The 16025-nt window shown below is 37.0% G+C and overlaps 1 protein-coding gene across 1 annotated transcript in view; it reads right to left on the reverse strand.

Annotated features, from left to right (window-relative positions):
- The window catches only part of ATR (ATR serine/threonine kinase), a 41927-nt gene extending 26155 nt beyond the window's left edge, over nt 1–15772 (reverse strand). Inside the window, exons 1-19 of the mRNA XM_009890374.1 lie at nt 15714–15772; nt 14785–14876; nt 13295–13438; nt 11834–12723; nt 10640–10827; nt 9202–9371; nt 8739–8951; nt 7785–7934; nt 7439–7637; nt 6563–6822; nt 5956–6146; nt 5746–5846; nt 5251–5422; nt 4419–4586; nt 3344–3538; nt 2802–2987; nt 2248–2340; nt 789–919; nt 452–595 (exon numbers count right to left, since the gene is read on the reverse strand). Coding sequence (XP_009888676.1) covers nt 452–595; nt 789–919; nt 2248–2340; nt 2802–2987; nt 3344–3538; nt 4419–4586; nt 5251–5422; nt 5746–5846; nt 5956–6146; nt 6563–6822; nt 7439–7637; nt 7785–7934; nt 8739–8951; nt 9202–9371; nt 10640–10827; nt 11834–12723; nt 13295–13438; nt 14785–14876; nt 15714–15772 — 3746 coding nt within the window. The remainder of the gene's footprint in view (nt 1–451; nt 596–788; nt 920–2247; nt 2341–2801; nt 2988–3343; nt 3539–4418; nt 4587–5250; nt 5423–5745; nt 5847–5955; nt 6147–6562; nt 6823–7438; nt 7638–7784; nt 7935–8738; nt 8952–9201; nt 9372–10639; nt 10828–11833; nt 12724–13294; nt 13439–14784; nt 14877–15713) is intronic.
- Between the last annotated feature and the right edge of the window lie 253 nt (nt 15773–16025).

Consider the following 16025-nt stretch of genomic DNA (forward strand, 5'->3'; position numbering starts at 1 on the left):
AACTCTAATTATTGGAAAAAAAACACCCAAACAAAGAACTCTTTTATTCCCTATTTCCAACTCTGTACACTTTCCTCTAGCTTAGAGCAAATGTTAGCAGTCATTGTTATTCTTTGTGCCCTGTAGAGGGAAGTAATTTTCCATACCAGCACAAAAAAAATTAAGAGTCAGAAAACCTGGCAGGGACAAATGTCTGAATGGGTTGCAACTTGGCCATAGCATCATATATTCTTGTGAGGACAATATAAAAACATCTTTTCAGATGAGGCTATCACTTGCTAAATTTCAAAATCTCACAGCAATTTAGAGAAGTGGGAATTTTATAGAATAACATACTACTTTGCTGAAAAACAAGTTTTCTCATCTCAGTGCTGGACAACTTTAAATTAGGGTTACGCCCACTCCTATTACAGGATTTAATCCATATAACTGAAAATACTTTGTACAGTACCTGTTCTCAACTATGAGAAAGTAAAATACTGCTGTAGTTTCCTTTGGTTGGATATGTATAAGGGGCAATAACGCTACTATCACATGACTAAGCAAGGAGCCAAGGTATGAATGGTCCAGACTTCGAACAAAACAATCCCAGGCTCTAAACAAGAAAAGACAACAAAGCAATAGTAATCAATGATTTTTTTCTGCATAAAGACATTTTAGGTGAGTCATGAGAAGCATTTTAAGTTATTTCAGCTCTGTGACTTAGGTTATTGTCTACAAAAAACCACCAGTGTATTCAGGTACATAAATGGCAGGTCTATCACTGCTTGGGTGCACTATCAGTTCACCTGCAACACAGTTCTGGAAAGTCATCCTTGTATCTTAGAGCTGTTCTCAGTGTAGTCATCATCTTCACTCTTACCGAACTGATGTGTTTGGGACCCATGAGCTTCATTAAAGACATAAGACTGTTTAAAGCCTAGACATAAAGAAAAGTCATTTTAGGGTATTAGATACTCAGTAAAACATACGCAAGCCATAGTTTCTAATAAAACCAGGCTGTCCTGGCTTAAGAAATCATAGCCTATAAGACATCAAATTCAGTTTGATGTTTCAATAAAGGATTTGGGGGCTAGAGGAATGGTTTGGGGGTTAGAGACATGGTTGACTATATGTTCAAAGTTTTAGAAGCTGAAAACTGCAGGTTTTGGAAATATAGAGAAAACAAACAAACTTGCATTATAAAAATCCCCACAAAACAACACCACACCATCAACAGAACTGACATGCAACTTCTGCCAAGCTTCAGGGAACAAGTAGTAGCTCAGTTGTCAATGGGACTGATGAAAGACAGAAGAGAAATCCCAAGATGCAGAAAAAGCAGGAGATATTTCAGTCACAGTAACACTGTACCAAACAAGGTAGTACAACATCCAGCACTACAGATCAGTGAGATAGGAAGAAACCTGAGCTTGAGGAAAGGTCATGCAAGGGGAAACTCGCCAAGAACAAACAACAGAACAAAAAGAGATAGAAACAATAGCAGATGCAGCAGAAGAAATGCTATACAAAGGAAGAAATTCAGAAAGAGTGAAGACATGGAACTAAGAAAATAAGAGCATCTCAACCTGAATATCTGAAAAGTGAAAAGCTTGAAAGAAAATGCAGTCCAGCAATGTAAAGGTTATATACATTCTAGCACTGAAAAGTTTCCTACAGAAATCATCTGCACTACCTCTGTGAGGTGGCTAAAAGCCCTCTCATGATTTGACGCACTGCCTCAGCAGAACAGAATTTTCAGACTTTGTCTCAAGTTGCGAACTCTAATTTCTCTAAGTGCTCTCTACCGTAAAGCTGAAAGGAGCTGCTCTGTGAGGAACAAAACCAATAAAGCCCAGTTTCTCTTGGATTTGCTTCTCATTTTTTCTTTAGCTTTGCCCTTTGGTGCCCTTATAACCCTGTTCCCTGCAGTAACTCCAGTGTTCTCCCATATTCTCTCATCTTCCACACATATAAAACATACACTTAGATTCTTCCTCTATAATTACTGGCTCACTGACTTTTTACATATACCATGTCTGACTGAAATACGTACATTAGGTGACCAGTCAAAAAAAACAATACAAAGACTTCTGAGCTTACACAGAAGTCCTACCCCTAGTGAGACCATCAGTTTTCAAGAATCATGTCGGAACCTTAGTACCTTTAAGACTTCAATGACAGTTGCACAATCACATTAGAAGGTCTGGAATACTAAAATAGCCCCTGCTTATCTTTGGTTTAATATTCAAAATTAAGTCTACGTACCATTTTTTTATCCTCAATGCCAACACTGGAACTCAGTAACTGCATGTTAAAAAAAGCCAAGATACCAAGCAATTTAGGTTGCAGATAATCAGCCTGTGGAGGGGAGAAAATAAAAAGTAAAAAACCTAAGTAATGTTACTATTAACACTGAGCTTTGAAATTAAAAAGCAACTATGAAATGCTAATTCTGAAAGACACCTGAGAAGAATCCCAAATAGATACACTGCTCCTTAAGAAATACCAGTGTTAACGGAAGACATCCCTATTAGGCCGTGGGTTTTTTTGTTTGGGTGAGATTTTGCAGTTTGTGTGTTTGAGGGGGTCATGATGGTGTGTTGTTTGGGCATGGTTTGTTTGTTTGTTTGTTTGTTTTTTTTAATGCATACTCAGTATATATCTCCCTATTACAGTAACACTTAATGTGAAATGCCAGCCTTTCCTCCACTTTTTGCCTCAAATAAGTGATGTTCAGAGAACGTCAAGTTGTCTTCACACTCAGACTGAAGACAAAAATTACTGAACAAAACTGAACATGAATATTTTGACATCCTTACCATTTGTTCACTTGATGTTATTTCTCTAGGTCCCTGATAGGGATCATCTTGAGATGCAAATGAAGCCAATATTGACAAACCATTGAAGACTTGTTGATAGTGTTCTCCTATACGCAGCAACAACTCATTATGCAGTCCCTGGTAGTCCTGTCTCAGCAAGCTGCCCAGTTCTATCTCGGTCTCATTCTGCAATCAAATAGCAAACAAAAACCAAGTCTTCATTTCATCACAATGAAACTAGCACACAGAGACAGGAGGCGTTGGACTCTAGTTGATTTACCACACAAATCAACGAAAAAGCTTCCAATCAGCTCAATGTTAGATAAACCAAGTTTTAGAATTTTTAAGTTCGCAAAAATATCTTACAACAGTTCCTCAAAGCCAACGGAACAGATTATAAACAACAAGAACAACAATACTTCTGCATATACTATTTCCTCATCTATGCTTTGCAATGCCTTAACTAAAATAAAGCAGAAAGATCACTATTCATCTATTGTTGCTCCTAATCTGCATGTATAATACAGCAAATGCCAATTTACCTTGAGATAATGAAGTGCCCGCTCAAGCTCATCCTTGGAGCAGGAACAGACCAAATGAGAGAAGATGTATTTGAAGTTATTGATTAAAATCTCTCTTCGGTTTACATTCAACTGTTTTGCTATGGTTCGAATAAGTGTGGAGGCTGCAGGACTAGCCTTGGCTGCGAGGTCAGGAAGCAAAACTTGCAGGGTCCGCTGGTAAATTAAGAACAACACTTAATATAAAAAACAAACAAAAAATGCCCCCCTCCAAAAACCCAGGGTTTGGCTTTGTTCCATTTGTGTCAGTACAACAATACAAATCTCTGGTCATACATATGACCAAAGGCATGAATAAAGAAAAATTTTAATAAGATGGAAATAGCTAGTAAAAATGCAGATAAAATATAAACAATTACTTCTGGAAGTGCTTCATCTAATCAATACTGAGAAACGTGCAAACAAAAAGCGAGCTAGCATTTTCTGTGTCTATCCAGATTCTCCACAACAGGAAATCTTAAAAGAAAAAAACTCAACAGACAAAACACACAAAAACAAACCAACACACCCACACATAAAAACACTCCCCCAACCTATCAGTCAACTAGAACACTGCTTACTTAATAATTTTGCATTTCCCATCTACGAACAAGCAAAATATGAGTACAAAGCTACTTAGGCTTCAAGAAAAACAGATATCTAAGCAGATCAAGAACAGATCTATCCACAGAAGAATAGCTTTCCTCATTTGAAACAAGAAAGCAGACACCATGCAAAAAACACGGCCTACAAAGTATGCTTCCAAGTGCACTAAATCATTAATATAGATATACTCAATGGCCTTAGTTAGTTCATCATGTCATGCTTGAAGTAGCACTGTAGCCATCATTGTAACTTGATAAAACTGTTCCTCTGTATTTGAGCTCCCAGTTGCAGCAATCCCAAAGCATTCTATATTATAACAAAAAACAGCAACTAAAGAAAAAAAATTCAGATCTGTGACGACAGAAAAATTGTGGACTAAAATAGAAATCCACAAGCACACACACAGAAGGGAAAACAAAAAAGCAACAGTAAAGAGGACTGGCAAACTTACTGAGAGAAACCGATTTAGATCTGGAAAATCAAATACATTGGCGACCTCAGATAACATGTCCAGAGCCATTTCTCTCTGGTGAGCAGCTGTTTGTTTCTGGAGCTCATTTCCCTGGTCTGGAGCACTCAATACTGCCATCTGGCTGGAGTGCAGGGATTCCACTAGAAACTAAGCATGAAGAAATTCAGTATTATTTTCCCCTTTTTTGCTCCCTAAAAATAAACATTAGAGTTTCACTCCTCTTCCTATGCATGTTTTTCTTTATCATTTATTGCACATAGATATCTGATTATTACTTAGTGATAGAACTGGATTATCATCCACTTCATAATTGCATTTAATTTTGTAGCCCTGGATTCAGACATTGCATTATCAGAAAAATATTCAAAATTAGAAAAGTCTGCTTTTGATAATTTTCTTTTAAACAGAACTTCTGTCTTTAGGTAATGGATATAACAAAAGCACAAATCAATTATGTCAGTATTATGCCTATAGCACGTTGACTTCAATTCCAATTTTAAATCTTTGTCTCTTGTGGCAATGGTACCACACAGTGCAAGAAATTCAGAACGACAGCATCTAGGGAATAAAAAAAGAAAAGCAATACTGTTGAGGGGAGAAGATCACGACAAAGTCAAAGATTTTCCATTCCTTCTGAATGTTTTGAGTTGTTTTTTTTTTGTTTTGGGGTTTTTTTTAAACATTTCTTTCTTGTCCTATGAGATTTCACCTTGTCAAATACTGTATTTTTTTACTGTTAATACCATTTTCAAAATATGCAAAAAGAACGTAAACATATGCCTTTTTAAACCACCAACTCTCTTCTTTTTACCTGACAGATGGGTTTCTTGTACTGACTGAAAAAAGCTTGCAGTTTTATGGACTTCGCTGCTGCCAGGGATCGAATTTCTGTGTATGCTGCTCCAGCCACAGAAGCCGACTTGGACAACAAACAGTGTAACAAGTGCAAGAGGGCAAATGGTACCAAATCTCCTTTTGATGCCCTTACAAAGTAAGCACAAGACAAAGAATTAAAAAGGAAAAAAGAATCATCACATTAATAGAATGACATAAGAATACAAAATTACCATAATGCAAAATGACTCATCATTGTATTTGCATAGCTTATCTGCACTGTCTATGACAGGGCAGAAGAAAATGAGGAATATTCCATATGAATCAATAGCTTAGTACAGTTGCAAAGGACTCTGGACAAAGGCTAACCTTGAAATAAGTAATTTAATCTTACATTTACACTTGAACAAAAAGTTACTTTGTACCACAAACTGACCCTACTTCGCCATTTTCAAGATAATATTAAAAATACCTTCCAATATCTCCTGTTGTGAGAATCAAAGTATCTTTAAGCTCATTATTTCTTGACATTTTGGCATTTGTATAGGCTTCTTTCATTCTTGAAACAAACATCTGGAACACATGAAAACAAAAGAAAACAAAAAATTTAAAGTGTTTGACATTAGTGAAACAAAAACCATAGTAAGTTAGAAAAAACAACCCAATATAAATATGAATTCACCTCTTTTACGAGTCCTTCTTCAGAGCCTAAGGATTCTAGTATGTCCTTTATGCAGTCACTGAAAGCCACTCTTACATCTTTGTCTGGATCTTCCATTAGATTTAATAAAGACTCAACAAGAATCTTCACACTGGACTCATCAGCATTAAAATCCAGATGTTTGCAAAGATGAGGTATATTTTCTATAAATGCTGGGTGACATGGGTTGGAGGAGGAAAGAAAAATATATTTTTAATGCTTTTTAAAAATCTGTTGAAGTGCAGAAAACAGGGATGCAAATAAGCCATAAAGCACACTTTTTCTTTTTTTTAATCAAAAGAGTAAATATTGTCAAACCAGATAAGCTATTTAAAATTCAGATTTTATCAAGTATTACATTTCTAGATATAGCCATAGACCAAAATTATGCCCAGGTAGTTTAAAAAGAATATCAATGACAACATCAAACATTAGTGGTGATATCAACTGAAATACAAAATTTCAAACACCTTTATAGCTATAAAAAAAGGATTATTGGGAAAAAAAAAAAAGAATAGAGAAGGTACAGAAGTAGTGACTTAGTACCTCATACAGAAGCGCAAAACGTTAATAAGTTAAAGTCACATACCTAGCTTTACTGAACTGGGTACTTTGTTCTCAAGGAGAGTAAGAAATGGCTTGAAAAAACAGGCTTGCACAGAACAATTTTTTTCATGAGCAGAAGTCACAGTAAGGCTGCTACATAAAATATCGTAAGTAACATGCTTAATAGCAGAGTCTGCTAAGGAAGGTCGTACACTGAATGTACCAGAAAGACAGCAAGATAGTTTCCCAACTATAGTAGCACAAGCCTCCTTGACTAGCTCAGACTCATCTTTTATTTGATTTCTGAAATGGAAACAAAAATGAAACCACTTTAATAGATCATTTACCTAGAAATTTGTATTTCTACATTGTCTGAATTCTCTAACTACATTGAAAGCACCATTAGGACAATTTAAAGATCTGTCTCACTAAATTATCTTTTTTCTTTTCAGATTATTCTCGAGTTCTATTAAAGGTTTGAAGTAGCACTGGGCATGGTGAGTCTGGCATGTTATAAAGAAACTGAAGACTAGACACAATAGGACAGAAGACACCAAGATACCTACAGAAAAGGCAGAGAAATTGGAAATTGTCACTTTAAGGGACATATGAACAAATATCACATATCTTCAACTGACAAAGATATCTCATTGCCCCTCCTTAGTTTAAATTCGTTAATTAGAATTAGGGTCTTCAGCTAGTGAAGTAACTTGTAACTGACATGGTAAGTGAACACTATTCTATCATACAGACATTGTCTCTTATACCTATCCTATTGATACCTCATGATTTCTGAAATTAAGGTCTAGCAAATTCTGGGTGGAATAGAAATAAATATTTATTTTGGTGCTTATACTACATTTCTTAGATGTCCTTTTTTCTTCTTGCATAAAGACAGAAAGGCAGCATTAATACATACAAAAGAGATTTGGGAATCACATTGCAGGTCTGCACACTCGGTGGATGAAGCAGGAGAGAGAATCCTTTAACACAAGTAGCCCGAATTACTTCATGGGGACTTTGCAGTGCCCAATGATAAATGGATTTTCTCCAATCCAGATGAATGTTTCTTGGGAAGAGAGACAGAAGGAACACACAGTGTGACTGAGTTTGGGGTGCTAAAGAGAAAAAACAAAACAAAACAGAAATCACTTGATTTAAACTTTGAATATCATCAATCATCATAAAAGGGCAAATAAAATAATTTTACTTTAGAACTATCATTCCAGAAAGATATTAGATTTTATATACTTCAACATACTTACAGAAACCGTGTGCGGTTTTTTCACTCAAAACTACAGGATCAAACCCAAAAACAGATGGCTTAAAAGAATTGTCAGGATAACTGTAAATCCAGGGCAGAGACAGCAATCCACATAAGTTATCAAGAATTTGATCACTCAGTGGAATTCTCACTAGGGGGAAAAGAACCAAAACAAATCAACAAAAAAACCTGATACTTTTACAGTTCTGTATAGTTTATAAAACAGATTCACATCTTATGTTTTAATTTGCTACAAAATGTTATTTTTCTAGCAACAAAGATTAGTATCACTATTTCCACATGTTGATATCCTACATTTTAGACATATAATAATCAAAACAATCTAAAAATTTCATTAAATAATTGACAGCATGTAATACACAAGCAGCACAATGAATACAACTTTGGTGTCTCTGGATTTGTACAAAGACTCTCAGGTGGACTTTGGGACAGCTAGCAAGCTGAACTCATAATAACACTTTAATCTTAGTAGTCTGTCCTCCATCCTACTAGCTACTTTAAAAAGAAACATGGAAGTACTTAATATTTTGGTACACTTCCTGTGTGCCACATTTGCTGAAGCTGGTCAGAAGGTTTGAAACCTTTGAGTGAAACTGAGATAGTAAGGCATGCTGCCTGTTTTAAAAAGAAAACTGCTAAAAGTTCATTTTGTTCTTATTCATATTCAGTACCCCCATGCAGTCTCTTGTTCAGATAAAAATCAACAGAAGTACATACAAAAACTAGTAAATGATGTTCAAAAAGGGATGCAAAGGAAGCTCTCTAAACAGAGAGGAATGCTCCTTTTTTTTTATTTAACCCTTTTTGTACAGGAATTGGAGTTCTGACACAAGATCTTTAATTCAGTACCTCTAACACAACAGACCAATTTAGTCAAATGTGTTCCTAATTTACCAATCCAACAGAGGACATACTAGTTTAAAGGATTTCTCACCTTGTGCATACAGCAAAGCATCAAAGATTTTGACTATTCTGTCAATCACTTGTTCTAGGTTAACAATCGGTGTAGCAGCCTCCAACAGGTTTCTGCAGGCTTTTACTATTCTTGCGATAAAATCAGAGGAAATCCATGTGAACTGTATATTCACCACTGAATCAGAGGAGCTTGGAGTATTCTTATATGCATCAGAGTTACACGGATGAGCTACTTTATGATCTATACTGTTAAAATAGAAGTCATGATTAATGCAACAGACTATAAATGTTTAACATTGTATTGCTTGTAAGCAAAGTTACTATGAAAACATCTTCAAAACATACAGGACTTACCTAATACTTGTCCTGATACATGGACAAGCATTAAAGTAATCCACACAAATCATAACAGTTTCAAGAAACTATTGATTTCACAGTTTCACCTTGGTACCTTTACCTGGTAGACTTTGTTGGGGGGGAACAATGAACTATGCACAAAGCAGCTAGTCGCAGAATTACAGCAATCCCTTCTATAGTCTGAAGAATATCCGTTGACAGAATTTCTTTCTCAAGGATCAATATCAACGATGCAGCTTTCTTTGTGATGGCATTCCATAGAGTGCTCTTCAATTTCATATTTACAGGACTAAGTCTGTAATTTGACCATATTAATTATTTTCCAATATATTTTTTTTTTATTTTAGAAAAAGATAAATCATCATACCAAGAACAGAGTTAATTCTTGTTGGATATAGGATTACGAAAATACCAAATGAAGCTTTAGCTTAAACATGCTTTTTGGGAGAACAAGATACTAACTCTCTGAAGTTAAGCATGACGCAAATCAGACTTATCTGAAAAGCTATAAAGGTATAACTCTACAATCCTTGGAAGGTTATGGTGACCAGGGTGGTTCCTGATGACTACACAAAGGCAAACATTACACCCATCCTCAAGAAAGGCAAAAAAGAGGATTCAAGGAACTATAGACAGCCTAAGCACAGTCCCTGGGAAGGTTATGGAAAAAGTCTTCCTTAAACTCATTTCTAGCCACAGAAGGGACAAGAAGATGACTGGGAACAGCCAGCACATATTTACCACAGCCAGACGCTAGTCTGATTCCTTTCTACAATGAGACAGGCAGCTCTGTGTATAAAAGGAATGCTGATTATTCAAAGGACCTCATCCAGCTGGAAAACTAGGCTGACATGAACCTCATGAAGGTCAACAGAAACATATGAAAAATCCTGCACCTAGCAACAAAAAAACCCATGCAACAGAACAGGCTGAGGGCTGACTGGCTAGCAAGCAGCTTTGGAAAAAAAAAGACCCAATGGACTTGTGGAAAAGTTGAATATAAGAGCGGTGTGACCTTGCTGCAAAGGTCAGCTGCATACTGGGCTGTATTAACAAGAGTGAAGGCTGATCATGAGCCCACACCTGTACTGCAGCATGCTGGAGCCGGTTTTGAGTGCCCGAATACAAGAAAGAGATCAACATGCTGGAGCAAGTCCAACCAAAATAATCAGGGAGCTGAAGCACAGCACAAGGAGAGGCTGAGATAACTGGCTTTGTTCATCTGAGAACAACTTGACTTAACTAGACCTGCTTTACGCATATCCAGTGCAACAGCACAGCCACATATATAATTCTGTCATTCTGTATGTATTCTCTCAGCTTTTCTGTTTTCAGTGTGTAAAAATGAAAATAATTTGCATTGATCATATTAAAAATACAGTCTCTTTAACTAAAGTTTGGCTTAGAAATCATCTGTAGATTCTGATCCTTAAAAATATCATTAGATGTTTTCCCAGAAGAACTTTCAATGTGGCTGTTATGAAGCAACTGCCTCAAAGCTGTCATTTGTTATTATTCGCTAGCCAAATTACTACAAAAGTAGTTACTGACTATGTGTCATACATTACTGGTGTAGGTGATTTCTTTGGATGCTTTGTTGGTAGGCTTAGTCGTCGTTTTTTCTCTGGAACTTCATCACTGCTGCTGCTCCACCCATCAGTATCAGAAGAATCTAGCTGGTTCTGACGAAGCTCCTGAAAGATTTCTTCTGTTTGTGTTTTTAATGCTGTATAAAGTGGACTCACCACATACTGGGACGAAAGAACAACAAAAGTACCATGACGTATACTATGCCTTACTTCTCAGAGACATGACATTATTGTTTCTGACTTAAAATATAAAAACTCAAGATATTAAGGTAACAACGTTCTTAAAACCCTGTCTGTTCAAAAATCTCAATTACAAGATGAAAACTCTCATAAGCAATGAAGTTTCTTGTGTTCCTACCAGAGAGAATGCAGCCTGTACAGCTGTTTCCCAGTTCTTGTCATAACACCTTGCTACCAAAGCCAGCAAGAGAGACACACCAAGTTTAAGAGACAATATATATGATACGTATGTGGGCGTATTGGGTAGAGGAAACACGCAGCATATTAACACCTCATTATGTTTTTAAACTAAAAAAGAATAGATTTAGATTGGACATATGGGAGATTTTTTTTTTTTTTTTTTTTTTTTTACAATGAGGGTGGTGTCACACTGGAACAGGTTGTGGACGCTCCACCTCTGGGAACTTTCAAGGTCAGGTTGGATGGGGGGCTCTGAGCAACCTGATCTAGTTGAAGATGTCCCTGCTTATCTAGGTGAACTAGGTGACCTTTAAAGGTCCCTTCCAACCAAAACTATTCTATGATTCTGTATTAATTCAAACCTTTCTGTCTGCCTGTCCCCCAACAAATATGACTAAGAGCATACGGTTAGAAAGTAAGAGCAGCTCAGATGAAGGGAAATTACTTGTAAAGCTGCCTTTATACGAGTGTACACTGTGCCTTACGCTCATTTTATATTATGGTTACAGACAGACCCTTGTGCCTGCATAACTTCAATACTTTAATGCATCTGGAAAACATAGGGTACGGGTAAATCTAACTAAAGAAGTCTGACTTCTACAAATATGTGGAACAGCTGAGAAATGAGGAGTGTCAATCTAATTATGCAACTAAAAATAGTATTTCCTAGATTTTCTTATTTGCACAGATGTAGGGTTTTGTATGTTATCTATTCACATGATAAATACAGTTTTTAAAATTAACCTACCTTTTGTTCTTCCTGAGTTCCAAGCACATTCACAAAAATTCCACATATGGTATTGATACGGTCTTTTCTTACTTGTAAGGCAGATTCATAGCCAGTTGGAACAAACTCCAGAAAATATTGCAGTAAATGGCAAAAAACAGCTTTCACCTTTTCAGACTGAATACACCTAAACACATCACCTTCAAACAATGCACAGAGCTTCTCTAGTAGCATATTCAAGTAGACAGGTTCAATGTTTTTGTAAGAATCTGCTTCAAAAGGCAACAAAGTCCTCACCAACAGTAAAAATGGCTCTCCAAAGAGTTCTGATTCTTCAGTATCCATTTCAAGTGCTGACTGTAGAATTCCAAAAAAGACTGTGAAGAAAACACTGGCCAGCTGTTCTGGAGGTCCTCCTAAATGAATTAATTTTACTAAAAACTTCATGGCCAAAGCTTTAACTTTTGGACTGCCATACTCCAAAAGGGAGCAGCCTATCCCCCAGAGAATAATATCTTGTCTTGCAAAAAACACATCTGCAACAATATCTGTCAGAATATCTATTAATATAACTTCCAAACATTCTACATTGGGCATACCCATCAGCTGTAATGGTGCCAATCTTAAATATCCCACATTGTCACTTGTATTGCTTGAAAATCTCTTTACAGTTACTGGCCAGGCCAGTACATCTCCCCAGAGATGCTTTTGTGCATCTCTCTCATGCAGGAAGATTAAGTCTTGGAAAAGCTGCAGCAAGTCTTTTGTTAGTACTTCAAAAATGGAGCAACTCTTCATTTTAAACAGAAAAAGTAAAGAGCAAATGACATCACAGATGTTCTTGTGCAACGTGTTGCAGTTTGGAGTTGCAGCAATTCGGAGAAGCCTTGTTATGATCCAGTTACTAAATTCTAGGACAATAAAAAAGAAACAGCAAACTGAAAATTATTAGGATATAAACCAAAACTTACTATTGTCCTTTAGAGCAGGTTACGCATCAGTAAAACAAATGAAAACTCCTTGAGATAAATGCATGTAGGCTTAGTAAACAGAGAGCCTTCACTGGGACATTTCTTCAGCAGATCTTATTGAAAGAGAGCAAAAGGGGAGGTGGGAGGTTGCATGCTGGGGCCTGGGGGAAGACAGACATTTTACACTGGGTAGTTCCAGACATTTTGCTCTGTCAAAACCACCCTCAGGCAATGAATATGTGTACAGGATGTCTCAACATGAAGCGGGTAATACCACTAAGCAATGGTAATGAATAAGGTCAAACTCTATCCTGATAAGTTTCCATTATCACAAGTGCAAATCAATTCACGATATTAAGTCTACCACAATATTCACTTACTTATAAATATGTAACACTAAACTTACGAATCTGCTCTTTTCCTGTTTTTGTTCTTTTGTATGATACCATTGTCAGAAAATTTAAATCCTGAAAATATCAAGCTTCAACATAAACATTTTCAATAAACTCACCAATGCAACTCCATTCGGTTTCCTCCTGATTTCCATCCACATTTACAAACATAAGTGGGGAAGATTTCATGATATGTTGAATAAAATCAAGCAACATTACAGAACTTGGCTGTGAATCTGATTTCTTAATCAGCTCCAAAGCAACTTTAAAAGAAAAGGAAACATATTTCTGAATTAGCATTGCAATAAATCAACCTCACAAATTTTGTTCACACCTACAAAGAAAGAAGAAATGTATTATATAAAATACTATGATATAGCATTAAAACTGTATAGCTAGCAATTGGGATTGTGTTTATTAATCCATGATAATTATTTTGTGCCTATTATAAACCCACTGTGTGACACCAAACTGTATGAAGAAAAATATGTTACTCAGCTTAAATATTATTCATTAACACTACATGCTTTGACATTTAGATAGTATTATATCCAACTGTTTGATGAGTAAATAGTTAACATTTTAATTTTTAATCACACAATTTTCCCTAGGTTTGTGATCTTGGTAGAAAAAAGCTCTAAGAAATGTTCTAAATCTCCAAGAAACAGAATTTTTTAAATGGTAAGTTCAGCTTACTGAATCAGAAAGTTTAGCAAAATACTAAACACATCTAATGCTGCTGTATAAAGCTGCTGTATAGCTCCATTGAAACAGCTCTCTGAATCACATCAAATTTATCCAAATTCCATGTGGTTAGTTAGCATAAGAAGTAAACTATCTCCGATCCAGATTGCAATTAGGAAGAAAAGTTATATGGCAATGATAAAATATAACACGTATGTATTCAAAAGCAGTATCTAAAGCAGATTGGCTTTTTGCTTTTATTTTTATAGCTTTCCCTTTCAGGACTGTAACAGAATTAACAAACATATCATCTGGCGAGTAGCACAAGTATGATACTTAAATTGATCAATTCACTAGACAAAATACCAGTCTTACTGAGACAGCTACATGAAATTATACCTTAGCAACAGTAAATTACCAATACTGCGATTCTCCTTGATGCAAATGTACAGATAACTACAAATAATAGTTTTGTAATACATGGATTTCATAATTACCAAAATATTGCTAAAGTACTGTAATAATTGGAACCTTAACATGATTTAAGGAGTACTAAAATAAGGCTTCGTTAGAATTCTAAAATTAAAAATAAAGCTATTTACATCAAAATACATCAATTCTGAAAGGCCCTGTGAGTATTAAAACTTGCTCAATTAACATTACATGATACACCTGATTTTCAACATAGTAAATATTTATATTCATACAACCCTGCACTGCATTTTCACCCTTTTCTTTTTGACTGAAGTAATTTCACATCATATCAGCAATCACGTCATTATGGAAGATATTAAAAAAAAAGTCATAAATGGTATTGAATTCAACTCCTAAATGTCCATTGAAATGAGAGTTGTAATTTTTTTTTGGCAGGAATTACTTGAAGCATAAAGCTGATAATTTTAAAAGAGAGGGATGTAATACTTACCAACATCTACATCTGTAAGAATTCTGTCAATGAACTGGCAGAGTATTTGTCTTGGTTTCTGCACAACTGTATTGTATTCTTCCGGACTGGCACTAAATTTAAAAGTACATTACACAAAATCATTATTTCAAGTCTATCTCAACAACACAATGTTAAACACATTTTTTTTTTCTTCTAGAAGTCTTCAAAAAGACATACAAATTCATTTCTTATTTTAGCCCCCAGCCTATTGCCTCTTCCTCTTTTTCCTTATTCTTCAGAAGCACAAACTTTCATGAAGTGCTGAAGAACATTTAATTTTGTTATGCACTTATGTTTGATATATATTAAACCCACACCCGGCAGATTAAGGGACGTATCCACATGCAACAAACGAGCTTTGGTGCAGAAAAAAAAATAAAATCAAGAACTCGCTCCACTTTTGGAATTAACCAAAACGATTGAACTGATTAGCTACCAATACCCTGCAGAAGAGGTGTGAATAGCAACTTCTCAGATGACTGAGATAGCAGGTAGCTCTTGGCAGGTCAAATCTTCAACGTACCATTATACCTCCATGTCAACTAGCCGCCTAGCACAAAGCTGCCGTCTTGACGCGGCCGTTAAAACTTTATAACCAAACATTTTCAGTGTCGTTTAATTCTCAGTGAAACCACGCTACAAACAAAAGGGAAGGCCCCAGGACACGGGGTGCTCTGCAGGGCAGCACGCCTCTCCCATCAGGTTCTTCTGCCAGCGCCCCCCGTGAGAGAGGGAGCGACCCAGGCAGGTGGCGGGAGAAGGCGACCAGGCTGAGGGGAGGGCGCAGGCCCAGCTGCGGGACATCTCGCACAGCGGCGAAGAACGAACTTACTTTTCGACCTCCCCACGACACACGCCGATAGCGAGACCGGCCACGGTTAACCCCCCCCGGGCTGGATCCGTCCTACCTAGCCAGCTCCCGCAGCGCCGGGATCATGGAGGCCATCTCCAGGCCCTGCTCGGCCATGGCTGCCGCTTTGAAACAGGCCGCGCGCGGCGGGGGCGGGAACTGCGTGACGGCGTCCGGCGGGACCCAAAACTCCTCCGCCGACCCACGGGCGGCTGCGCCCCCCCGCGGCGCGACTGACGTTTAACCGTTTCGCCACCAGAGGAGAGCGCGGCCACGGCGCCTCAGTGCTCGGTTACTAATGGCCGCTCACAGGGACCTCGCCGCCCTAGCAGGGCTCTCCTCCCCGGTGCAGCGCACACACAGGTAACAA

This window comes from Charadrius vociferus, unplaced genomic scaffold (genome assembly GCF_000708025.1).
Source record: "Charadrius vociferus isolate BGI_N301 unplaced genomic scaffold, ASM70802v2 scaffold650, whole genome shotgun sequence".
Lineage (NCBI taxonomy): Eukaryota > Metazoa > Chordata > Aves > Charadriiformes > Charadriidae > Charadrius > Charadrius vociferus.